The 27,003-nt window shown below is 45.0% G+C and overlaps 1 protein-coding gene across 1 annotated transcript in view; it reads left to right on the top strand.

Annotated features, from left to right (window-relative positions):
* Positions 1–27,003, top strand: part of PDE2A (phosphodiesterase 2A) — a 376,017-nt gene that overhangs the window by 198,768 nt on the left and 150,246 nt on the right. Inside the window, exons 9-13 of the mRNA XM_068112452.2 lie at positions 9,253–9,305; positions 13,902–13,976; positions 14,491–14,532; positions 15,549–15,617; positions 18,139–18,269. Of these exons, the coding sequence (XP_067968553.2) occupies positions 9,253–9,305; positions 13,902–13,976; positions 14,491–14,532; positions 15,549–15,617; positions 18,139–18,269 (370 nt within the window). The remainder of the gene's footprint in view (positions 1–9,252; positions 9,306–13,901; positions 13,977–14,490; positions 14,533–15,548; positions 15,618–18,138; positions 18,270–27,003) is intronic.

Below are 27,003 nucleotides of genomic sequence, written 5' to 3'. Positions count from 1 at the left end.
GTTCTCTACCAGCTTTGCACAGTGAGATGGTGAAATCTTTGCCCATTCTTCACGGGAAAATTGCTCCTGTTCTGCCAAGTTTGATGGGGATCGTCGATGGACTGCAATCTTCAAGTCTCGCCATAAATGTTAAATTGGGTTCAAGTCGGGACTTTGACTGAGCCACTCAAGAACATTTATTTTCTTCTCATTCAGCCACTTCAGTGTGGCTTTAGCTTTAGCTTTGTGCTTCGGATCATTGTCCTGATTAAATATGAATCTCCTATCCAGTTTCAGGCTTATGGCTGACTCAAGCACGTTTTCATCAAGGATCCTCCTGTACTTTGCACCGTCCATTGTCCCTTCTATCTTGACGAGCTTGTCAGTCCCTGTTGATTAAAGTAAGCCCCATAACATGATGCTGCCACCACCATGCTTGACAGTAGGGATGGTATTGACTGGGTGATGTGCAGTGTTAGGCTTGCGCAAGACGTAACGCTTTGAATTCAGACCAGAAAAATCAATTTTTGTCTTGTCTGACGACAAAAAAATTCTCCACGTGCCTGCAATATCATTAACATGCTTTTACGTAAACTCCATATGAGGTTTTAGATGTCTTTTTCAGTAATGGCTTCTTTCTTGCCACCTGTCCATAGTGGGCAGCTTTGTGATGAGAAAGGTGTAGTGTTTATTGTTGAACACTGACCCCCAGCTCAGACATAGAACATTGCCGATCTTTCAAATTGATTGTTGGATTTATGGTGACATCCCGAACCAGTTTCCTGCTTGCCCGGGTGCTGAATTTGGATGGGTGACCTGATCTGGGTAGAGTCTGGGTTGTATGATATGTCTTCCAATTCATAATGATGGATTTCACCATACTAAAGTAGTCTGGTCTGTTAGGGGGATTTTAAGGGGGGATTGTGCAAATTTGTCTACAAGCATGAAACTTGGCACACTTGTAGTTTGTGACCTGCTGAATTCAAATCTGCCGGGAGCCAAAGCCAATTCTCGATGGGAGCGCCATATTTGACACTTCAAAATGGCCGCCACTCAAAAACTGACTTTTCCGTTACTAGCCAACCAAAAGTCACATAATTACAATTAAAAGCACTTTTCTAGGGTTTTGGACCTCACTGATTCTAAATCTGATGTCTGTTTGACAGTAGCCTTGACAGGGATCGGCAAATTGGAAAATCCAATATGGCCGCCGGTGAATATTATAATAAATTTTGCATAACTTTGACACTTAAAGTCATAAATCAGGAAGTAAAACAAGTAAAACCAAGAGTTCAAGGTATCCTTTATTGATCAACAAAATCAGGCTAATAACCATTAAGCACTATGTTAATATTAATTAATTAATTTACATATATTAATAGTAAATCAATCAATCAATAAATGTATCAATCATATCACGTGCTGTGACTGGTGTCACACTGATTCATGAATTCTCATTGTTCACACATCCACCTTCGCATTTGCACAAAATTGTGCAACGAACGCCAGCTCTGCAGCACTTGCAGTTCCCTGTGCATGACTTCGCACAGCCACACTGCAAAAGGATGGAACAGGCCTTGCTGCTGTCCTCAAGGGTTGTCCAGAAGGGCAACCACCCACCACTGCTGTCCTTGTGCCACCCCCAGTCATGGAAGTCAGGGATGTCCTGGTAAACAGACGTTGCCTGCCTCCAGAAGAAGCTGGCCTGCAGCATTGCTCTGCGGATGTGTTGATATAGAGCAGCTTGTGTTGGTGGTAAGGCCTCTAGTGTCTTCTTCCCACTTGTGAAGAGTCGAAGCCTAGCCTCATTGACTCTTTCCAGACCACAGCCCTTGCTGTACATGACTACAACAAAGCGCTCTAGAGTGCGCATGTGCTGGGACTGTGGGCTGAGCTCTTGGGGTTCACTGGTGAGGGCAACAAGGGTGTCCGTCAGTCCTGGTGTGCTCTGCCAGGCTGACCAGGCTGACTTCTTACCACATCCCAGGAAGTGTGACACAGTGTCACAGCCTGTGACCGCGTGGAATAGTGGCAGTGCCAGGCACGTTGATGGTCCCAGCTGGGCAGAGAGAGTGTGGATAGGAATGTCACGCATCTTCTTCCCACTGCCGAGACAGACCCACAACTGGGACAGCCCAAGTGATGAAAAGAAGTGAATGGCCAGGATGACCACATCACTGTCGACTGTGCGCACCAAGGCAACCTGGTGGCGCTGCTGTGCTGCATGGGCAAGATGGAGCAGTATCCTGGTATCAGCCTCAGTGTGGTTACATGGCTGAAGACCAGACACGTCATGTTGTTTGTTGGAGAGAACACTCTCCTTGTTGGTGCTGAGAAGTCTCCCACCCAGATCCTGCTTTACAAGCTGTGCACTCAGGAAGGGGAACAGTTCCCTCTTGTTGTCAGTATTCTTGAGGAACCCAGTGTTCCAGTCCTTCTTTGGAATACGGGTCTGGCCATCCCCAATCCTGGTACATGGGCCTAAGCCACGACGATGGTGTGTCAGGGTTTTGAGGTCGTCCTCTGGGTAAGTGTCCCAGACAGCATCTACCCGTGTGACAGTTGGAGTTACCTGTGACTCCACAAATGGCACCAAATGCTGTGACACATAATCAGTGAATGTGTGTGCTGAGGTCGGCCGCACCATGTGAACAACAGCTGCCATGTCAAGTACCACAACTGTGGCTGCTTTGGCTGCAGCTGAGCGACCAGTGGGTGCCTTTAGGTGCTCTAGAATGTCCGACTTTTTGCCAGACCTGAGTGATCCTTGGTTTGAGAGACTAGGTGGTTCTCTCTGATTCTCATACCGGAAGAACTCTTCCATGTCTGCATCAGGTCGAGACTGCAAGGACAGGAAAAGCTTGGTTATGAGGGAAGAGTTTCTCTGAGCACTGCCTGATGTGCCTCTCTTTTTGGTGGTAACAGGGCGATTGGCAAATGTGAGGACATTTTGGCGTTTGAGAGTGTTTGTTATTGGCAAAGTGTCCTGGTCTAGAGTCTGTGTTACAAACTTGGCATGCAGATCTTTTCCAAGGTTATGAAGCTGGGCAAGCGATGCAACAACTTCATCTTTCATGACCGCCTGTGTGTGTAGAGCCACAAGCTCATGGCCATTGGCAAAGGGATTACCTAGCTGTTCAGCTATCTCCACAAATGACAGAACATCTTTCTTGTACTTAGTCTGCAAAGCACTTGCTTATTCGTGATGGGTAGTGCGTGAGCTTGCAGTGTCCAACACAGCCTCAAACTCCTCGATACATCGAGAGCAGTCGGGACCTGCTAACATGAAAAGAGTGAGGGCCTCAGGGTTTTCATACAGACCAACTGCACCACCATGGGCCTGAAGGTTCTTGTTTGACTGCTCATGAGATTGGTCCTTGCCAATGAGGCTGAACTTGTGCGGTGACCTCTGGACAACAAAGTTCCCCTTGAGAAACTCAACATACAACTGTGGGTGCTTCTCAGGCAACTGGACCATATCCCGCACATGCACTGGTAGCCAACGAGCATAGTTTGTGTGGTCCATCACATGGAACCAGGAGTACAGCTCATCACAGACCTGCACATACAGCAGGAAGTCTCCCTCACGGAGAGAAAGGATGAAGAGGCACATTAGGAGCTCCAGGTCCACGATGGTAGACCAGAACATGAACATGGGATTGTGAGTTCTGGACCTTTGAGCCCAGATCTCTAGAGACTCAGGTAGTCCCTCAACACCAGAGCAGTAATTGGAGTATGACTTCTGTCTGAGGAGATACAGACCCATGACAGAGACCTGGTGAGCATAGCGAGTGCGCTTTATATGATGCTCATGAAGCACAGACTGGGCACGGCCAGATGTGAGGACCTGGGCCTGAGTAAGAATGTTGCTCCACCCAGAGTCCCGCAGCAACTTACCAATCATCTGGTGCATTTTGTTCTATGTGTAGAGCGCCCATCATCAGGACCAGCTTATCTTCCCCCATTGTGTCAGGAAATGACCACTGCAGCTGCTTAGCGATGGCATACAGAGGCTGGTCACCACCAAGCACAGGAGTTTGACCAGGGTTGAGGGCCTCTGTGCCTTGCATTGTGAGATGCATTGCATGTTTCATCATAGAAGGTGTGGCTGCTTTGTCAGGGAACAGAGGTAGAACCCTTATCAATGCCTTAGGCTTCACAGAGTCATAACTCATGAGTCGGGAGTTGTAGCCTGACCAGGTGATGACTTCACCTTCTGGCAATGTGTCCTGTTTCAGCACTGTGGACACATGTGCCATCCAGGACTCATCCTTGAATTTGGCTCCATGTAGCAGATTATGAGATGGCCGAGATTTGAGATCTGGAGTACATGGTACATGCAAATCATTGCTTGAGAATTCAGCTGGCTGAACCACTGTGTAGGATTCAGGAAGTTGTGGTGCAGTAGTGTCTGTAGGATCCAGCTCGATAGAGGGTCGCTGTACTCCTTGGTTGTCCCAAGACAGGTGGTTTGTCACGCTGATTGCTGTCCCATGGAACTCATCATGGGAGAAGTTACCTTGGTTGCTGCTATCCAAGTTGTCTACATCAAAGGTCACGAAGACCCCACTACGGATGTTTGTGGGCAGCACAACTCCATCCTGGACAAACTGTTTGACGTGTGCTCGTGCCATGGATCGCCTGATCTCCAAGACACGACTGTAAGACACAGAAACCCCAAAGGCATTGGCATTATTGATCTCGTTCTTCCGCCTACCCTCACCATGCAGCTTGAGGCCCTGGTACAAAGGGAAAGGGGTCTCATGTTCTTTGTTGTGACGGATGTTGCTGGACTTTGTGGCATGATGTGAACCACTGCAGGTATTATAAATAATCTGCTGGGCAATGGTGCTTGCAACTCTTGCCCTGCCTTGTACCTGCGCCTGCAACTCCTCATTGCTCTGTTCACGCAAGATTGAGGGGCCCTGGAGCAGGATGTTGAGGAAGCTTCTCAGCTGTCCAGGGATGGGAGATGTCAGGGAATCAGAGGCAAAAGAACCAGTAAATGGTTCTTGCCTCTGGAGACAGCATTTCCTAAGTATTACTGCTGCTCGCATCAACAACAAAGCATCATCCTGACCTATCTGGGACTTATGGGCTTCAGCTATTAGATCTCCAACGTTCTGGTTGCTAGAGATATAGACTTCCTTGCCCTGGGAGAACTCTGTCGACTCAGGAAGCAGCTTCAGAAGATACTCTTTGAACCGTGTGGCATGTGGTTCCCTGGTATCAGAACAGGGAATTCCCTGTTGCTCCACAAGTGTTCTATATAACTGTCGCAAAGCAGACAGTTTGAAGACTGAGTCAGAGTCCTTGACTAAAGCAACAATTTGCGCAATGGCAACTGAATTGAAGTGAGGGGCAGGAGGACCTGCAGATGATCTGTGATCCTCAGCACGAGCTGAGTCTCTCAGGTGCAAGTAACACTGTACATGATAGTAAGTGTCACCAGCGTGGGCATCAGCTGCGTGGGCAATCAGTTTGCCCAGAAGATTGAAATTGTTGGTGCTCTGAGCCCAGGTCTTTAAGTTTGTGTCTACATTAAATGTTTCAACTTTACGTAGATTCTTTTGGTCCTGTCCCTCACATATTATGCAACAAGGAGACTTCTGAGGAGCAGAAGACACTGCAAAACTGTACCGTAGTTTCTTAGGTGAGTTTTGGTCACTAGAATCCTCTTTTTCAGTGAACCTTCTCAGGCGAGAGTTACTGCAGTAGGTTCTGCAAACTTTGTGATATTTGGCATTGTGTGTCTGAAGCGTCTTAGCAATGCCCTGGCCCTCATCAAGCTGAGCCCATGACACTTTCAAACAAGAAGGCATGACACCAATGGCTTTAAAACCATTCAGATCTTTCTCAATTGAAGCAAGGCCCTCTTCCGTTGGTGTCTGCAACCGTTCATCCTTTTCTTCTTGGCAGACACAGCAAAGCTCCCAGTTGATGGCATCCATCCTTGCCATCCACCACCAGTACAGCCAGGACTTCTATTCTCTATTCTTCTATTCTATTCTTCTATTCCCACAGCAGAACGACAGGCACGTGAAAAAAAAATTTTTTTTTAAATAAAAAAATAAAAATTTAAAAAAATTGTCAAACATTAAAAAAAAAAAAAATGTAAAATTTCCTGTCAAGGCTACTGTCAAACAGACATCAGATTTAGAATCAGTGAGGTCCAAAACCCTAGAAAAGTGCTTTTAATTGTAATTATGTGACTTTTGGTTGGCTAGTAACGGAAAAGTCAGTTTTTGAGTGGCGGCCATTTTGAAGTGTCAAATATGGCGCTCCCATTGAGAATTGGCTTTGGCTCCCGGCAGATTTGAATTCAGCATGTCAAAAACTACAAGTGTGCCAAATGTCATGCTTGTAGACAAATCTGCACAATTTTTCCCCTAACAGACCAGACTAAAGGGATAATGAGTGAATTTGAAATCTTCTTATAACCCTCTCCTAAATGTTGCTTCTCCATCACTTTATGTCTGACTTCTTTGGAAAGCTCCTTGGTCTTCATGTTTGCCTTGTTGGTTGACCAAGTGAGTTGCACCTTAAAACTCCTTAGATAGGTGTGGGAGTTTAATTTTCAAGTTAAACCACTGATAACATACAGGTGAAACCTATTACACTTACTTTGTAACATTTCAAACAAATAATTTACTCCTTAAATTATTTAGAGTTAATTAGGCAAAGGGTTTGGATACTTATGGAACTCAGAATCATCTGATTTTCTCTGTTAGTCGAACTTATTCACATTTTATCTGCACTTTTTAGCTTTTATCACTTTGCAGTATTTTGTGAAGACTCTATATATTAAGTTTGATTTGAAAGCATCATGAAATAAGCTCAGGTGGCATCAAAATGTGAAAACTTTGAAGGGGGTGAATACTTTTACAGGACACTGTATATAGGTGACAATAATCATGTTGCTCTACTAGATATATAGGGTCTGTGTGTGTGTATAAAACAAACATACAACACTTGAGAGTGTTAAAAAAATAATATATATATATATATATATATATATATATATATACACATACATACATACACACACACACACACACACACACACACACACACACACACACACACACGAGGGGAAGTCAAAAAGTAAAGGGAATTTTCTTGTTCAAATTTATTCAGCAAATTCCCTTTACCTTTTGATTTAGCCTCGTATATAACACACACACACACACACACACACACACACACACACACCCGACACGTAATGACATGTAATGCGCACGGCTCTGTGATGGGAGTGTCGGTGCGTGCTGCAAGGTGGACAGTGGTGATATGTTGATTGAGGCGCCATGAAATTTCAGGGTATCGACCCTGACGGCAGACGGCAGTCCTGGCAATTAAGGTGGGAGAAACGTAAACTGGGTGCGATGCTGTGTGACTCATGCATGGTCTGGAATCTTGGGCGAGCTGCACAACGGTTCACCTGGTGGAGGGGCCTTCAGTAGAACAAGAGAAGGTGATGAAGACCGGACATGGGGAAATGACGGAACATCTTGTGTTGATAAAAATAAGTAAAATATCTCAAGCGAAGAGGCACGAGCCTTCTTTAGGGGAAACCATATATCTGTGTGGCTGCTCCGAGCAGCAGGAAAGTGCGTTCTGAAAATAATGACTGCACCTTCTCAAGTGAGGTAAAACATCACCTTGTGAAGAGACATGATTATGCACCCAAGCAAGAAGCTGTAAAGGTGCTGACTGTAAGTTCTGCAAGGTAGAAACAAAGATCGAGCCACCTCCTATCAGAATGTAAAAAAAAACTCATGTCAAAGTAGCTGTACACCCAAAGGCCCAACAAAATATGTTGAACTATCCACTGGCACATCTGCAAAAGCATCAATACCCCAGTTCCAGAAACTCATAGAAACATGAACCAAAAGCAATCGCTGAACATAAGGAAGCTCACGTATGACCACATGATCCCATCATGCGTAAACATAGAAAACAAAGCATTGTGATGGATATAGTACTGAGGTACAAGGAAAGAAAATACGGCATTGCTAATTGAGGTGTCCGCCCCCAGTGATTTTGGTCTAAATAATGCATACATAAAGAAAATGACCAAATACCAAGCTCTCAAAAAGGAAGTGGAAAAAGATCCTGGAAGCTGAGGAGCGCCAAAATCGTACCAGCGATTATTAGACCAACAGGAATGATAAAAAAAGAACCTTACAGAGATCTTAAAGATTATCCCTGGGAATATTACGACAAATGAACTGCAATTGGAAGCTGTCTGAGGCTCGGTGATGATCCTCAAAAGAGCCCTGGAACAAAACTTTGAGAATAAGAAAACTTCACAAACTGGTCCATGAATCATGATCCTTTACTGAAACGGAGGTGGATACTTCGAGACCTGGGAGGACTCCTTTCCTCCTTCTGAAACCCGCATATGGAGATAACAACCAACGACACACACACACACACACACACACACACACGCATGCGTCAGGTTTATTGGGTGTGTTTGGTTTGGAATTGTTTTTCCTGTCCATGAGAGATAGAAAATATATTTTTGTTTTTCCTTTTTCTGTTTCTACAATTAAATAATTGAAGTACAACAATTGTATAGCACAAATAACAATCAACATTTATCCACTGAGGGAATAGCATATTGGTGTTTGGAGGTGAATCATAACGAATAAGATTCTCACAATACTCGAATACCTCTAAATACATTTATTTATTTTCATAGAATAATCTAACCCTACCAATTAATGGATGCGAGACGTGATTGGGTCTTGTTATTTTGATGTTGACTGCTATTGACATTGCACATGGTACATGTTTTTGAGTTTCGTTGATGCGTGTTCATGTCTAAATGAGTATAGTGTGCAGTTTTTTCTTTATATTCTATCACAATGTGATAACATCTCAAAAATGCAAAGGCCAAAAAGGTAAAAACTAGAAAGCATCTCAAAATGCAAAGCCCATCTGCGACCGCTTTGTACTCGCACGAAACTTAACACAAATAACAGCTAAAAAGGGAAATTTTCTTAATTGGTGTTCTCTATATTCACATAATAAAGGTTTGTTGAAGATTTGATGACAAAATATCAAATGGTAAAAAGTTAGGGCCTGGACAGACACGCGCACAATTGCAAAACCCCATACATGGTTGGATGAGTTAATAAAAATTATATATATTTAATTGGAAAAACTGCAAAGAAATATTATGTAATTATTTTCATATATCATTCGTTTCTTTCCTGATACCCTATTTTCTATTCTTCCAACCCTTTCTTATCCATCTCCCCACAGCTGAACTTTCAGACCTTGATGCTGCGTCACTCCAACTGAAAGTCATCCAGTATGTAAGCAACAGCACAACACCAAAGCATGCTGTAGAAGAGAGTTTTAAGACATGCCCTTTCCAGGAAGCAGAAGGATATATCAAACTATAATGTCGAGGAATATTTATTCGAAATATATATGAAGTAAGGCTTTTAGTGATTTGAAGAATATTGAGACATCTTGCATGGAAAAAGAAGCAGCCTCATCGGCTTTCCTAAATGCTTTTAGTCTTCAGATATCCATGGCAAGGTACCCATCAGCACCTATATTGCTGTAGTCTGTCTTTATGGGGTCTTTTACACCCATAGCAATTTTTTTTTGTTCTCTAAACTTTGATAGGGTGAATGAATGAATGAATGAATGAACATTCATTGCCAACATGCAATGTTGTTCATGTTGTTGACAAAAACATGCAATGTTGACATGCCAACATCAGGCTCTAAACTTTGATAGGGTGATGTGGTATATTTTATACGTCTGCCAGGATAGCTTAGAGGTTGATTCTAATTCTTCACCTTTGAGCTTTCTATCCTTGGTTCGTATCTCGACCCAGCTAGAAACTATACCCTGGTGTTTTGCACGCAAGGCAAGACATCAATGTGGAACCACCATAAGGATGTTAAGCTGGAACACCCCTCTGCCAGCACTGGTTGCTGTAGGTATTGTTATGTCGGTTGGGTAGGGCATATATAGATCCAGGTAGATCTGCATAGGTCAGTGCTTTGTCTGTCGTGATAGGGAATCCTCACCTGTAATAAGTTTGTTTAGGCGGTTTGTCGGATTAAGTGTATATCTATGATCATACAAGGATGATCGTGCGTTAAATAGTTTTAGGGATTATAGGCTAATTCCCGCTTGTGTGAAACCTGTCATCATGCCAGTGTCCCGTATGGCAACGCACTCTCATACATTAGTTAGCCCCAATAGCGCACCACATTAATTAATTCCCCTCTTACAATGACTGACGAAAGAACAAACAGGAGGCAACCACACACTATGGCGCCATAGCAGGCAAACATCGCACAGGCAGGCCGAGAGCCACACCCAGGAGAACTCGTGACTGACAGGGGGGAGGGGCGAGTTGGAGGCAGGTCGCTGAGTGGAGGGTAGGGAAGATGAAGGACATGCCACACTGATTGGCCACCGACAATGACGTGTCACACGATGACGTAACACCAAAGGTGCGGGACGCTCGGCCAATCAGTGAGGAAGGCGCGAAAGAGCCACAACAAGCTACGCACTGGTTGGATGAAAAGCGCCGGTGACGTGTGAAGGCGCGAAAGGTCACAAGGAAGCGACGGACTGATTGGGAGGGGGAGAGAGCTGACGTCACGGGACGGGCAGCAAAACCGCTCGCTGGGATTTTTTCCTTCTGCTCATTTTGGCTTCCTTCCTGCGTGGACCTCCCTTCTGCCCTTGCTTCTCATTCCCGTTTGGACCTTGGTGATTGAGAGCCGACGATCATCCTCCCCTGGTGTTCATCCTCTCCTGGTGCCTGCGTGCAAGTGCTGTGCTGTGTGGCGTGGGACGGACCATGCAGCGAGGCCGGGCTTCCCGCTGACTGGAGCTGCGTCGGACGACGTGCTCGAGCCAGACGATCCCTGACACTGCCAGACTGAGATAAGCTCGCATCCACAAACACAACGGTTTCTTTGATTCACTCTTCCCCTGTACTTATATGTGAAGTGAGGTGTGTGGGATCCCGATTTAGGAGCATTATTTATTTATCGTCGCGTCCATTGTTCTCGGGTACCGGTTAATAAATATTTATTTTTGCACATTTTACATCCGTTTTTGGTTTGATTTATTAATTTGCAGGTGAAGACTGCGCGGACCGCGAAGGTAAGCGGCATTCTCCCCCAAACCCGCCCTGCTCGCGTATCGTCCGCCATTAATTGGAAACGCCTCATTTAGCTTCATTAGCCATCCGTGGACGCTCTGTCTTCATCGATTCGTCCATAGGACAGTATTAAAGATCCCACGGTGTATTTTGTGAAGAGTAGTTGAGATGTTGCCGACTCCCTGAACAAATTAAAAATTGCTGGCACCTTCATTTGAATGTCAAGCCTGGCCAACAGCTTCCTAAAATACTTGGACCAACCCCAAAAGAGGGTGGGAATAATTGGGGCCTTTAAGAATAATAATAACAATAATAATAATCATAAGAAGTAGTAGTATGAATAGCAATAGAAGTAAGTATATTTATCATAACATGATATATTAAATAATTTTGATAACACCATCTAGTATATGGAAGTGGAGAAAACCTAGAGGAGAGATGGAGCAAGAGCAGGTTGAGAAAATGCAAGTATTGGGAGAAGATGGTGGAATAAGAAGAATGTATGAAAAATGTTCAGATATATTAAGGGGAGGATGTATGACAAATTTGTGGACATGTATTGTAGGACAGGAGGTGCAGTGGGTTGAAAAAACAAAGAAACACCATTTTAGCTTAAGTAGTACGAATATAGGCCCTTATGGAGTTCATGAAGACCATCAATGGCAAAAGGTGTTTTATTTACCTGTACACATCAGAAATTATTTAAAGGTTTCTACAAGTTATACTGGTATGTGTTCTATCTTGGTCACAGTTCAGGATGTTTTCATCTTCTTAACGTCTAATACAAATTATCCTTAGAAACAGAAAATAGTTATTACTCTCCCTGACGATGAGCTGATTTTAGTATTTGTTTTAAATAGCATTTAAATTATGTCAAAATTTTAATAACAGTGTCTCTTTTTGTCCCCCGTCGCACCGCGGAGTGAAAGGGGGACTATGGTTTTCCCCTCCGTTCGTGTGTGCGTCCGTCCGTGCGTGCGTGCGTAAGCGAAGGACCGAATTCTAATTTGGTGTGTGGGTGCAACTAGGCATATGGAAGAACCCTATTGAAAATTAGGTCGCCACGTCAAAATCCAAGATGGCCGCCGCCATGTATGTCTGAACCTTGTGAGCGGAATAGCTTGAAAAATAAATGAATTACTAACTTCTAATCTGGTGTGTGGGTGTATCTAGTTATTACTTTTGATACTCCGTTTTAAATGTACACGCAAAACTCTTTAATTAGCACACTGTCATCTTTATTTAAATTGGGATGCTTTTATTTATCAACATTACCATTGCAATGCATATATTAATTTGGAATATTTGTATTAAAGGTGACCTTTGCATTCTTTGGATGAAAGGTTTTTTTGTTTGTTTGTTTGTTTTTCCAGTTTTCTTGTGAAAGCAATTAAATACAGTGGTGTAGCGACCCATGCGTCCCCCAAAGCTCGAGACCAGCAACAGAATCTCCTGGCCCAAGCCGGTGACGTAATGGGATGGTAGCTGGTAGGGGAGGAAGGTCCAGGCAGATGGTCAGGCTCCGCGTCCGGTCCTGACTCGTGCCGTGGTGGTGATGGAAGCAGGCCGGCAGTGCGCCGCGTGCCGTTGACCACGAGCGGACCTTACAGATATATCGGGGGGGGGGGGGGGGGGCTGGGATGCTACGCACGGGATAACCGTATAGCATGCCAACGCTCTATTAGTGTTCGTCTCAACAAGGCAGTTCGTATCAAAGGGGCACCCTCACGCAGTTCCTCTTGCACGCAGTCCTTCAACTCCTTGGAAAAGGAGGCCGCCAAATGAAGTCCCCCGCATGAAGTCTGTTACAATCGAGGTAAAAGGGCGTCGTAAAAGTCCCCTGTGCAGTCCGTAAAAGGGCGTCGCGCTTGCGCTTGTATAACGTGCTTTGAGATCAATGCGCGCACTTCGAAACCACGCCCGCCAGTGAGCTCACCTCAGCCCTGGTTGGTTGGCGAGGGCTTACCGGCTCCGCCCTTGACGGTGAGTTGACAGGGCCACGCCTCGTTCTTGTGTCCCGCCCCCTTTTTCCTCGGCCTGAGACCGCATGTTCAATGGCGTTTGTTTGAGCAAACCTCAGCTCAACGCAGCGAACGCTGCTGGCAAGCGGAGGTGCGTAATAGAATTGGGAGAGAGAGATTGGAAAGGAAGCGAATGGGGCCTATCTTATTTGATTAATGCAATGCAAATTCAACTATTGGGAACACGGCCTTATCTGACACATAATAAGGAAATAACTAAAGTTCCTATGGTGTCCTACGTGTTGCATATGGACTAACTACGGGTGCGACCTTTAACCTTTTAAATGATGGAATATTTACAAGAATTATTTACAAGTGAGGGTTCTAAAAACCGCAACAATATATATATATATATATATATATATATATATATATATATATATATATATATATATATATATATATTGTTACGGTTCTGGAACCCGTCACCCCATGGCAATGGCAAACAACATATAGCCATTCCCGAGGTAGTTATTTCATTATTCCATGTTCCAGACATAGTCCTCCCTTTTGTGCAGTGGATAAAGTGTCGTGCTCTTCATGTGTAAAGCAGAAGGCATATCAGTCGACGTCGCAATGTCGAAGAGTGTAGTTGTAGTTGAAACTCTTTTTTGGTGAAACATTGGTCCTGTGAGATGACTACCTTTGAGTTACTTCACAGCCTTCCTGTTGTTCCCTATTCCACTTCATAGTTTATTTCCATATTTTACCCAATATTGTTTTTGTACTGTTCTTGTCATCCTAACTGATTATAGCTCCAAAGAGAGACTGCATCATCATGCTGCTGCCTGCTTCTTTTCTCGGAGGAAACGCAACTCCTGTCCTGCCAGGCATGTAGAGCAAGGAATTGCCACGTAGTTATAATAACTTGTAAAAAACCTGCATATGGTGCAAAGGAGTTTGACCAAGGTCGAAGTTTGTTCTTCATTTGTTCATTATCTTTAATCAAAAACTGACAAATTATATATTCTTTGCTTTGTTAAACCAATATATGAGAGCTTTCAAACTCTCGTGTTTGGTTCTTTGACATCCTATCGCATTTTCTGATTATGACACTCTTTCCTCTATAATTTGGTTCTCTTCGCGGAGACAATAGGTTGTTGAGTTTCTGACTTTTGCCTGGTATCAAGGACAGTTGACTTGCATATTTTTTTACGATGACTATGTCTAGAATTACAAGAGTTACAACAATGTCTGAGCTTGGATTGAGAGATTCCAAATCGAATATGTACAACAACCAATACAACCTGGAAAAGAGAAATCATGCCTCATTGTTTGATTGAAACCCTGATATTTGTTTTAAGGCATTATTGTGAACCTGTTTTGTTGTTTTGTCTTTACCAGGTAGTTGGGGATAAAATTTTGGAGGAAGACATTAGTTTCCCGGTAAGCCAACCAACAAAGCCTCACAGAATAGCTTACAGTAGCATACTTGGCTTTCGTTGTGCTGTCTAGTCTGGCTTTGATTACCTTCTCAACTGTAATCGTAGTGTTTCAAAGGCATGGCATTTACTCAATTGATAATAGGGATGGGGTATCTTTCAGGAGGGATTTTAAGCCGGCTGTCCATCTGTTTGTATTTGCTTGTGAATAGTATGGATCGTGCAGTTTCTTTTGAAACTATTTTGCCGACACCCCCTGCCAAATTATACATTTATACCCGGGTACCTTTGGCAGCACCCTGTGATGGAGTAGTTACCATTCCAGCGTTAACTCTCTGCTATGAAAACATTCACGATTTGGTCGAAAGCATCCTGATGCTCCCGTAAATGTACGGAGCAATAAGAAGTCTCCAATCATATCTTCATTCTTCTTTTGCAGCATAGTGGTTGTGTTAGCAATATTTCCCAAGTCACCACCTAATATGCTATTCCAATCATTAGCCATGAACATTCAATTCTACTAAATGATGGTATAGTTTGAAGAAGTAAATGAATAACATTTATGTAAGCTCTTTCCCTATTCTAGCCCTGGTGTTGGGCTAGCGGCTAGGGTGCCAGCTTAGGATCCTAGGATCCTGGGTTTGAATCCCGGTCGATCGCTGAATTAACGCCAGGGGGGTTGACTCAGCCTGTCATCCTTCCGAGGTCGGCAAATTGAGTACCAGTTCACGGGTAATTCCCTGCTTGTCGTAAAAGGTGACAAAAAGGGTTGGCGGCAGGAATGGCATCCGGCCGTAAAACATTGCTTCAAAAAGGGGACTGAAAAACAACAACAACCACGGTCCCCGAAAAAGGCCAACCCCCGCTTGTGGGGAAAAAATGGGCTCTAAAGGTGTTTTTTTTTTTTTTTTTTCCCCTATTCTAGCATGTGCCACTGTTTTTGTTTCTTGGTTGAGTGTCTGGTAGAACTGTGTTCAGAGCAGCTTGACTGAAGCCATGTTTCCTCGGTTTGTGAGAAAGCTAGGTTCAGGACTAATGGAGAAGCTTGTGGAAGAGAAAACGAGTGCATTCCTGGTGGATACAGACAATGTAAGATCTTCCCCAAAGACACCTAATGAATGATCGTAAACACCCTCGCCATATTCATCCATCATGCCTGCTTCCAGTCTTTTCAAAAAGCACAAAGGAATGGTTTGCAAAACTATCAACATAAACAAAAGGGCAGTGTCTGTCTGTGTTAGATTATATTTCTGATCTCCTCTCTCAACACTTCGTGTATTGACATTAAACTTCGTACAGGCATAATGAGCAATGTCTTACAATTCTGCTTTTGGCATCGAAATTCACTTCCAACTCCATTAATTTTGATCGAGCAAGTCAAATGTGGACTTTTCTCGAAGTGTTTTGCCATTCTGGTGGGCGACCCTTCTAGTTCAACCATCATCGGATTGTTGTTGTTGTTGTTGTTGTTGTTGTATTCCTGTTGTATCATGGGACAGTTCTCTCGAACAAGCCTGCGGCACAGAGACAGCCGATCTATCTCGCAGGAGTGATCCAGAGATCCCCCACATCCAGGATGGTATACTCCCACCTTCACAAAGTCAGGGCCACGACAGAGTTATAGAGAGATAGGAGGGGGAGAGAGTGGGACAGAGGGAGAGAGAGAATGAAAGAGAGACAAGAGACAAGAGGGAAAGGGCCGGTCCACGGGGACCGATTGGCACTCTGACCGTGACTACGCTGCCCTGACATATCTGGGCAGCAGGTAAGAACATACTTGCATTGGGGGGGTAGAACCATCACAAAGAAGCATCCCCGGTAGTTGTGGGGATTGTTGTTGGTGTTGATGTTGTTGTATGGCCCGCTCATCCTATTAACTCTCGTATCATCCCATCACCCGTCCTTGATTGGCATATCAGCTAGTTGGGCATCATTTCTGGCACCATTCTGTCATAGGATTGTTGTTGTTGTTCTACACTCCCCACCCCCAAATCTTATCGAATCTCATACCATCCCATCATCCATCCTTGACAGGGATATCTGCTACTTTCTCCATAAAATATGTAAAATGACTGTGACATACTTTGTGTTTCTATCTTTCTTTATCTTTGGCTATATGAAAGAAAAATGGAAAATATTACTATTTTTAAATATCATTTTTAATGTTTAAAAAATTGGGAATATTACAATACCAAACCAATTTATTTTCCAATGTAAAGACCATTGAATTGGTTTGATCATTTGATTAGGAGAGAGAAAGAGTATATGGTGAGGCGAGTGATATAGATGGGATCAGCAGGAAGAAGGAGAAGAGGAAAGGCTGAAAACCGGATTGAAGAATGGGCGATTGATAGAGCAGGAGATGGAAAAGGGTGATCAACCAGCATTGTGGTGACCCCATGTAAAAATGGGAAAAGCTGATAGAAGAAGAAGAAGAAGAAGAAGAGGAAGAAGAAGAAGAAGAAGAAGAAGAGAGATGTACTGAGGATTCATTAGGATGTCTAATCAATAGGTAGAGAAAAGAGAACAGTATGGCTGAGCTTTTTCACGAGACTAAGGCTTCTTGATTAAGGTTAATGGGAATCGGAAGTTGGAGAAATGAAACCTACCTGTAACCTCGAAATAGACGGGAAATAGAAAAATCCAGATTTTAATCTTTCTAGATGAGCATTTATCACAAGGTTATGCTTTAAATCTAGTGGGTTGGCCCTTTTGTTTGATCTGAATCTGAGCTGATGTTTCTGAAATGATGATGTTGTTGTTGTTGTTGTTGTTGTTGTTGTTGTTGTTGCTGATGTGTCTGTCTGAAAGTTTCATCTGAGCAAATAGCTCGAGATGTTTCGACTCATTAATCGAATCCAATATCATATCTGAATTATTTATTTATTGTCTCATTACTCCGATAACAGCACAATGATGTCTGTCAATGCAAATGTGCCAAAGTTCAACACATTTTTTTTTATTTATGATTTCTGCTTTTTCTTTCGACCTCCATTGTCATCTCTTTTCATTTGAAAAGAAAATACATCTTCTATTCCAAGCACCACTCCCCTTCTTTCCCACTGACGATTTGGAAACATTTACTGCATTTTATTCCATCCATATTGTGGTTTGTCTGTTCCTGTATCCTTCACGTGTGCCAGCTCTTCCATAAGCATCAGGCACTCTCTAAAGTATGTTTCCAGCTTATTAAACGACCACCAATTCTAAATTATTGCAAGTTTTATAACATGCGAATTAGCTCCCTTGTAATAACAAGTTGCATTGCAACAAGTTGCATTGTTGCATTGCTTCCGTTAACAAGTTGCATTGCTTCCTGCATTTCCCTGCACATTTTACCTGGCACTCGTTTGTGTTACGCTTTGACATTTCTGCTGGTCCTCGGTGTAAAGTTTGTCAAACATTCCGAGAAAATATTTTTTTTGCCAGAACAACAAAGTTGCACTAAAAACACTTTATCTTTTGTAAGGGGTTGTTGTATTTCTCGAATCGAATCAAGTTTCTGTCATTTCGATTTTGCTCACAGAATTGACTCTTCTTCGATCTTAAAGGTTGTTTGTTTTTCGTATGGAGAGCAAAGTTTGTGAAATGATATTAATGGCTGTGGCAGGACGTGCAGCATATGCTGAGCAACCAACTGGATTTTCCAGTGCATTCCATGCTGTGCGTGCCAGTGCTGAGTCGGGCAACCGGGCAGGTGGTCGCCCTCGCCTGCGCCTTCAACAAGCTGCACGGACAAAGGTGGGGCATGACCCTGGCGAACCAGGTGACCCTGCAATGCGCTTCATCCTCCGACGTGTTATTATTTTTTTGTCGGCTCGCATTTAGAACATGCCAGAACCGAAAGTCCAACGGAGGCCGTGCACCAAGCCAACTGCCCTCTGCGGTACACATCCCGTGCTACGGATCCCCACGACGCTATCTTAGCCCCGGAGAGTATTGACCCGCCGCGAACTCGCACGTGATACCAATTAGTGTCACAGTGAGCAACGTATCACGAAATGTCAGGCAACGAATGCCTGCAGTGTAGTCGAATCCTTTTCCTGGCTTCAAATGTCGATACAGGAGATACCAGCTGGGCACATTGACAGGTGTGCACGCAGCAAGAAGTCTCTGAGCTGGACTCTAATTGGTAAGGAACAGGTGTAATGGAGCTGGCGGAGGCATGAGATTGTTCAGGTTGCGCTGGGTTTCATATTAATATTTGCGGCTTAACAAGTCGAGACAAATAATTTGAAGCAGGAAGTAAAAGAGCAGGGGAAGAAGCGTCGGAAAATCCAGTGGCATTAATAATAATATAGCAACTTGATATAATGAGCAACTGCACTGATCCTTGAACTGCTGCGATGACATTTTTTGAACAGCACCATACTTTTTGTGATACTGTGCAGTATTTTGTTGCTACGACGGGTCAAAATATGTTGGTGAGGTTGAAAAAACTTGGAAAAAACAAAGCTTCAAGCCCGGAGGAGGTTCATCACCTTCCAAAGGAAATTTCACAATGAAAAATTAAACTCTCATTCAATAAATATGCACCGTGAGAATGTACATTATTTAAACCATTAACCCAGGTACAAACTGCTTCCCCTTCCATGTGTTGTCTAATACAAACCAAAATACAATAAAAACAAACAAACAGACAGTCGACAAATTGACAGGCCGGCTGTAGAGATCGCGTGGTGCCACAACATCAAAGTGCCTTTCTGCACCAACCAATCTGGTGCGTCGCGTAAATACTTGCTAAATCGAATCGGGAAATGTTTCACACATTTGAACATGATGCACAATTTGGGTGTGAGGTACCTGGAATGTATACGTGCGTTATTATGTACTAGGGCATGCCCGTACTATATATATGCCCGTACTATATATATATATATAAAATTATATCCCCCCCCTCTATTTACATGAAATGGTTTGGTCCATTCGCAACGCCAAAGCGAACGGCGAACGGCTTGCGAGTACGGTGACAATCCCCCCCCTCTATTTACATGAAATGGTTTGGTTCATTCGCAACGACCACAGAACCCCCCCCTCTATTTACATGAAATGGTTTGGTCCATTCGCAACGCCAAAGCGAACGGCGAACGGCTAAATCGCCATAGCTCGGTAACTACTTGTCCGATTAATTTCAAACCTTGAAAAGGCACATCCTCGGGTCCCCAGCAATATACCTGGCAAGTTTCAAGTATATCGGACCGGTAGTTGTCGAGAAACAGCGGTCACAGACAAACATACATACATACATACAAACATACAAACATACAAACATACACACAGAGATTACTGGAATTATTATAGACTAGGGCATGCCCGTACTATATCTATATCTAAAATTATATCCCCCCCTCTATTTACATGAAATGGTTTGGTCCATGAAATGTTTTGGTTCATTCGCAACGCCAAAGCGAACGGCGAACGTTTTACATGAAATGGTTTGGTTCATGAAATGTTTTGGTCCATTCGCAACGCCAAAGCGAACGGCGAACGGCTTGCGAGTACAGTGACAATCCCCCCGGGGTTTTAATTAGTTTTAAAACATCGTTTAACGCCAACATAGCGCCAACATAGTTTGCCGACGGGAAATAAATGAATACGCTCTCAAATGTGCCGTCCGAGGCAGAGTGTGTTCGCCACGTTCGGCACACGCGATAGCTCGCTGCTCTCTGATTGGTTGAATCGTTTTTTGGACATAGCTCGGTAAGTAATTGTCCGATTAATATGAAACCTTGAAAAGGCACATCCTCGGGTCCCCAGCAATATACCTGGCAAGTTTAAAGTATATCGGACCCGTGGTTGTCGAGAAACAGCGGTCACAGACAAACAAACGTGCCCCTGCCCCTGCCCCTGTCCCTTTTTGGGTGTCGCTGCATCGAATTGTTAAATAGGCTGAAACGCTCACATCCACCGCGTTGGTATTCAAGATTCATTATGGAATCTATATTCCATTGATTATACTACAAAACTGATTATACTGATTATACTACTTTTACCTGTCGGTAAAAGGTTAACATGTGCGCTACTTTGGTACCTGAAATGTATATCCATTCCCTGGAAGAGTAAATCAAAGTGTTCTTATCAGTTTGAACAACAACAATGCTTAGAGACAGAGAGGGAGAGATAGAGGGAGAGAGAGAGAGAGAGAGAGAGAGAGAGATATGGTGAGATAGGGAGTAGAGAGAGGGTGAGATAGAGAGTAGAGAGAGGGCGAGATAGAGAGTAGTGAGAGGGGGAGAGATAGAGAGTAGAGAGAGAGGGCGAGATAGAGAGAAGAGAAAGGGCGAGATAGAGAGTAGAGAAAGGGTGAGATAGAGAGTAGTGAAAGGGCGAGATAGAGAGTAGTGAGAGGGGGAGAGATAGAGAGTAGAGAGAGAGGGCGAGATAGAGAGAAGAGAAAGGGCGAGATAGAGAGTAGAGAAAGGGTGAGATAGAGAGTAGAGAAAGGGCGAGATAGAGAGTAGAGAGAGGGTGAGATAGAGAGTAGAGAAAGGGCGAGATAGAGAGTAGAGAGAGGGCGAGATAGAGAGTAGAGAGAGAGGGCGAGATAGAGAGAAGAGAAAGGGCGAGATAGAGAGTAGAGAAAGGGTGAGATAGAGAGTAGAGAGAGGGTGAGATAGAGAGTAGTGAAAGGGTGAGATAGAGAGTAGGGAAAGGGTGAGATAGAGAGTAGCGAGAGGGTGAGATAGAGAGTAGAGAAAGGGTGAGATAGAGAGTAGAGAAAGGGTGAGATAGAGAGTAGAGAAAGGGCGAGATAGAGAGTAGAGAGAGGGTGAGATAGAGAGTAGAGAGAGGGTGAGATAGAGAGTAGAGAGAGGGTGAGATAGAGAGTAGCGAAAGGGCGAGATAGAGAGAAGAGAGAGGGTGAGATAGAGAGTAGAGAGAGGGTGAGATAGAGAGTAGAGAGAGGGTGAGATAGAGAGTAGCGAAAGGGTGAGATAGAGAGTAGAGAAAGGGTGAGATAGAGAGTAGAGAAAGGGTGAGATAGAGAGTAGAGAAAGGGCGAGATAGAGAGTAGAGAGAGGGTGAGATAGAGAGTAGAGAGAGGGTGAGATAGAGAGTAGAGAGAGGGTGAGATAGAGAGTAGAGAAAGGGTGAGATAGAGAGTAGAGAAAGGGCGAGATAGAGAGTAGAGAGAGGGTGAGATAGAGAGTAGAGAGAGGGTGAGATAGAGAGTAGAGAGAGGGTGAGATAGAGAGTAGCGAAAGGGTGAGATAGAGAGTAGAGAGAGGGTGAGATAGAGAGTAGAGAGAGGGTGAGATAGAGAGTAGAGAGAGGGTGAGATAGAGAGTAGCGAGAGGGTGAGATAGAGAGTAGAGAGAGGGCGAGATAGAGAGTAGAGAGAGGGTGAGATAGAGAGTAGCGAAAGGGCGAGATAGAGAGTAGAGAGAGGGTGAGATAGAGAGTAGAGAGAGGGCGAGATAGAGAGTAGTGAGAGGGGGAGAGATAGAGAGTAGAGAGAGAGGGCGAGATAGAGAGAAGAGAAAGGGCGAGATAGAGAGTAGAGAGAGGGTGAGATAGAGAGTAGAGAGAGAGGGCGAGATAGAGAGTAGAGAGAGGGCGAGATAGAGAGTAGAGAGAGGGTGAGATAGAGAGTAGCGAAAGGGCGAGATAGAGAGTAGCGAGAGGGTGAGATAGAGAGTAGAGAGAGGGCGAGATAGAGAGTAGAGAGAGGGTGAGATAGAGAGTAGAGAAAGGGCGAGATAGAGAGTAGAGAGAGGGTGAGATAGAGAGTAGAGAAAGGGCGAGATAGAGAGTAGAGAGAGAGGGCGAGATAGAGAGTAGAGAGAGGGCGAGATACAGAGTAGAGAGAGGGTGAGATAGAGAGTAGAGAGAGGGGGAGAGATAGAGAGTAGGGAGAGGGTGAGATAGAGAGTAGTGAGAGGGCGAGATAGAGAGTAGAGAGAGGGGGAGAGATAGAGAGTAGGGAAAGGGCGAGATAGAGAGTAGAGAAAGGGCGAGATAGAGGGTGAGATAGAGAGTAGAGAGAGAGGGCGAGATAGAGAGTAGAGAGGGCGAGATAGAGAGTAGAGAGAGGGCGAGATAGAGAGTAGAGAGAGGGCGAGATAGAGAGTAGGGAGTGGGTGAGATAGAGAGTAGAGAGAGGGTGAGATAGAGAGTAGAGAAAGGGCGAGATAGAGAGTAGAGAGAGGGTGAGATAGAGAGTAGAGAAAGGGCGAGATAGAGAGTAGAGAGAGGGGGAGAGATAGAGAGTAGGGAGAGGGTGAGATAGAGAGTAGAGAGAGGGCGAGATAGAGAGTAGAGAGAGGGGGAGAGATAGAGAGTAGGGAAAGGGCGAGATAGAGAGTAGAGAAAGGGCGAGATAGAGGGTGAGATAGAGAGTAGAGAGAGAGGGCGAGATAGAGAGTAGAGAGGGCGAGATAGAGAGTAGAGAGAGGGCGAGATAGAGAGTAGAGAGAGGGCGAGATAGAGAGTAGGGAGTGGGTGAGATAGAGAGTAGAGAGAGGGTGAGATAGAGAGTAGAGAAAGGGCGAGATAGAGAGTAGAGAGAGGGTGAGATAGAGAGTAGAGAAAGGGCGAGATAGAGAGTAGAGAAAGGGCGAGATAGAGAGTAGAGAAAGGGCGAGATAGAGAGTAGAGAAAGGGTGAGATAGAGAGTAGAGAAAGGGCGAGATAGAGAGTAGAGAGAGGGTGAGATAGAGAGTAGAGAAAGGGCGAGATAGAGAGTAGAGAGAGGGCGAGATAGAGAGTAGAGAGAGGGTGAGATAGAGAGTAGAGAAAGGGCGAGATAGAGAGTAGAGAAAGGGCGAGATAGAGAGTAGAGAAAGGGCGAGATAGAGAGTAGAGAGAGGGCGAGATAGAGAGTCGAGAGAGGGTGAGATAGAGAGTAGAGAAAGGGCGAGATAGAGAGTAGAGAGAGGGCGAGATAGAGAGTAGAGAGAGGGTGAGATAGAGAGTAGAGAAAGGGCGAGATAGAGAGTAGAGAAAGGGCGAGATAGAGAGTAGCGAAAGGGTGAGATAGAGAGTAGAGAGAGGGCGAGATAGAGAGTCGAGAGAGGGTGAGATAGAGAGTAGAGAAAGGGCGAGATAGAGAGTAGGGAGAGGGTGAGATAGAGAGTAGAGAGTGGGTGAGATAGAGAGTAGAGAAAGGGCGAGATAGAGAGTAGAGAAAGGGCGAGATAGAGAGTAGGGAGAGGGCGAGATAGAGAGTAGAGAGAGGGCGACATAGAGAGTAGAGAGAGGGCGACATAGAGAGTAGAGAGAGGGCGAGATAGAGAGTAGAGAAAGGGCGAGATAGAGAGTAGAGAAAGGGCGAGATAGAGAGTAGAGAGAGGGCGAGATAGAGAGTCGAGAGAGGGTGAGATAGAGAGTAGGGAAAGGGCGAGATAGAGAGTAGAGAAAGGGCGAGATAGAGAGTAGAGAGAGGGTGAGATAGAGAGTAGAGAAAGGGCGAGATAGAGAGTCGAGAGAGGGTGAGATAGAGAGTAGAGAAAGGGCGAGATAGAGAGTAGAGAGAGGGCGAGATACAGAGTAGAGAGAGGGTGAGATAGAGAGTAGAGAAAGGGCGAGATAGAGAGTAGAGAAAGGGCGAGATAGAGAGTAGAGAGAGGGGGTGAGATAGAGAGTAGAGAAAGGGCGACATAGAGAGTAGTGAAAGGGTGAGATAGAGAGTAGGGAAAGGGCGAGATAGAGAGTAGAGAGAGGGCGAGATAGAGAGTAGAGAGAGGGTGAGATAGAGAGTAGAGAAAGGGCGAGATAGAGAGTAGAGAAAGGGCGAGATAGAGAGTAGAGAGAGAGGGTGAGATAGAGAGTAGAGAAAGGGCGAGATAGAGAGTAGTGAAAGGGCGAGATAGAGAGTAGGGAAAGGGCGAGATAGAGAGTAGAGAGAGGGCGAGATAGAGAGTAGAGAAAGGGCGAGATAGAGAGTAGAGAGAGGGCGAGATAGAGAGTAGAGAGAGGGTGAGATAGAGAGTAGAGAAAGGGCGAGATAGAGAGTAGAGAAAGGGCGAGATAGAGAGTAGAGAAAGGGCGAGATAGAGAGTAGAGAGAGGGCGAGATAGAGTGTAGAGAAAGGGCGAGATAGAGAGTAGAGAAAGGGCGAGATAGAGAGAAGAGAAAGGGCGAGATAGAGAGTAGAGAAAGGGTGAGATAGAGAGTAGAGAGAGGGTGAGATAGAGAGTAGAGAAAGGGTGAGATAGAGAGTAGAGAAAGGGCGAGATAGAGAGTAGAGAGAGGGCGAGATAGAGAGTAGAGAGAGGGTGAGATAGAGAGTAGAGAAAGGGCGAGATAGAGAGTAGAGAGAGGGCGAGATAGAGAGTAGAGAGAGGGCGAGATAGAGAGTAGAGAGAGGGTGAGATAGAGAGTAGCGAAAGGGCGAGATAGAGAGTAGAGAAAGGGCGAGATAGAGAGTAGAGAGAGGGTGAGATAGAGAGTAGAGAAAGGGCGAGATAGAGAGTAGAGAGAGGGTGAGATAGAGAGTAGCGAGAGGGCGAAATAGAGAGTAGAGAAAGGGCGAGATAGAGAGTAGAGAGAGGGTGAGATAGAGAGTAGACAAAGGGCGAGATAGAGAGTAGAGAGAGGGCGAGATAGAGAGTAGAGAGAGGGTGAGATAGAGAGTAGTGAAAGGGCGAGATAGAGACTAGAGAAAGGGCGAGATAGAGAGTAGAGAAAGGGCGAGATAGAGAGTAGAGAGAGGGCGAGATAGAGAGTCGAGAGAGGGTGAGATAGAGAGTAGAGAAAGGGCGAGATAGAGAGTAGAGAGAGGGCGAGATAGAGAGTAGAGAGAGGGTGAGATAGAGAGTAGAGAGAGGGCGAGATAGAGAGTCGAGAGAGGGTGAGATAGAGAGTAGAGAAAGGGCGAGATAGAGAGTAGAGAGAGGGCGAGATAGAGAGTAGAGAGAGGGTGAGATAGAGAGTAGAGAAAGGGCGAGATAGAGAGTAGAGAAAGGGCGAGATAGAGAGTAGAGAAAGGGCGAGATAGAGAGTAGAGAGAGGGCGAGATAGAGAGTCGAGAGAGGGTGAGATAGAGAGTAGAGAAAGGGCGAGATAGAGAGTAGGGAGAGGGTGAGATAGAGAGTAGAGAGTGGGCGAGATAGAGAGTAGAGAAAGGGCGAGATAGAGAGTAGAGAGAGGGCGAGATAGAGAGTAGAGAGAGGGCGACATAGAGAGTAGAGAGAGGGCAAGATAGAGAGTAGAGAAAGGGCGAGATAGAGAGTAGAGAAAGGGCGAGATAGAGAGTAGAGAGAGGGCGAGATAGAGAGTAGAGAGAGGGCGACATAGAGAGTAGAGAGAGGGCGACATAGAGAGTAGAGAGAGGGCGAGATAGAGAGTAGCGAAAGGGCGAGATAGAGAGTAGAGAGAGGGCGAGATAGAGAGTCGAGAGAGGGTGAGATAGAGAGTAGAGAAAGGGCGAGATAGAGAGTAGAGAAAGGGCGAGATAGAGAGTAGAGAGAGGGTGAGATAGAGAGTAGAGAAAGGGCGAGATAGAGAGTCGAGAGAGGGTGAGATAGAGAGTAGAGAAAGGGCGAGATAGAGAGTAGAGAGAGGGCGAGATAGAGAGTAGAGAGAGGGTGAGATAGAGAGTAGAGAAAGGGCGAGATAGAGAGTAGAGAGAGGGTGAGATAGAGAGTAGAGAAAGGGCGAGATAGAGAGTAGAGAAAGGGCGAGATAGAGAGTAGAGAAAGGGCGAGATAGAGAGTAGAGAGAGGGCGAGATAGAGAGTAGAGAGAGGGTGAGATAGAGAGTAGAGAGAGGGCGAGATAGAGAGTAGAGAGAGGGTGAGATAGAGAGTAGAGAAAGGGCGAGATAGAGAGTAGGGAAAGGGCGAGATAGAGAGTAGAGGAAAGGGCGAGATAGAGAGTAGAGAAAGGGCGAGATAGAGAGTAGAGAAAGGGTGAGATAGAGAGTAGAGAGAGGGCGAGATAGAGAGTCGAGAGAGGGTGAGATAGAGAGTAGAGAAAGGGCGAGATAGAGAGTAGGGAGAGGGTGAGATAGAGAGTAGAGAGTGGGTGAGATAGAGAGTAGAGAAAGGGCGAGATAGAGAGTAGAGAAAGGGCGAGATAGAGAGTAGAGAGAGGGCGAGATAGAGAGTAGAGAGAGGGCGACATAGAGAGTAGAGAGAGGGCGACATAGAGAGTAGAGAGAGGGCGAGATAGAGAGTAGAGAAAGGGCGAGATAGAGAGTAGAGAAAGGGCGAGATAGAGAGTAGAGAGAGGGCGAGATAGAGAGTCGAGAGAGGGTGAGATAGAGAGTAGAGAAAGGGCGAGATAGAGAGTAGAGAAAGGGCGAGATAGAGAGGAGAGAGAGGGTGAGATAGAGAGTAGAGAAAGGGCGAGATAGAGAGTCGAGAGAGGGTGAGATAGAGAGTAGAGAAAGGGCGAGATAGAGAGTAGAGAGAGGGCGAGATAGAGAGTAGAGAGAGGGTGAGATAGAGAGTAGAGAAAGGGCGAGATAGAGAGTAGAGAGAGGGTGAGATAGAGAGTAGAGAAAGGGCGAGATAGAGAGTAGTGAAAGGGCG

The sequence above is a fragment of the Myxine glutinosa genome, chromosome 4, assembly GCF_964187855.1.
Source record: "Myxine glutinosa chromosome 4, kmMyxGlut1.1, whole genome shotgun sequence".
Taxonomy (NCBI): domain Eukaryota; kingdom Metazoa; phylum Chordata; class Myxini; order Myxiniformes; family Myxinidae; genus Myxine; species Myxine glutinosa.
This window is presented reverse-complemented; position numbering and strand designations above follow the sequence as displayed.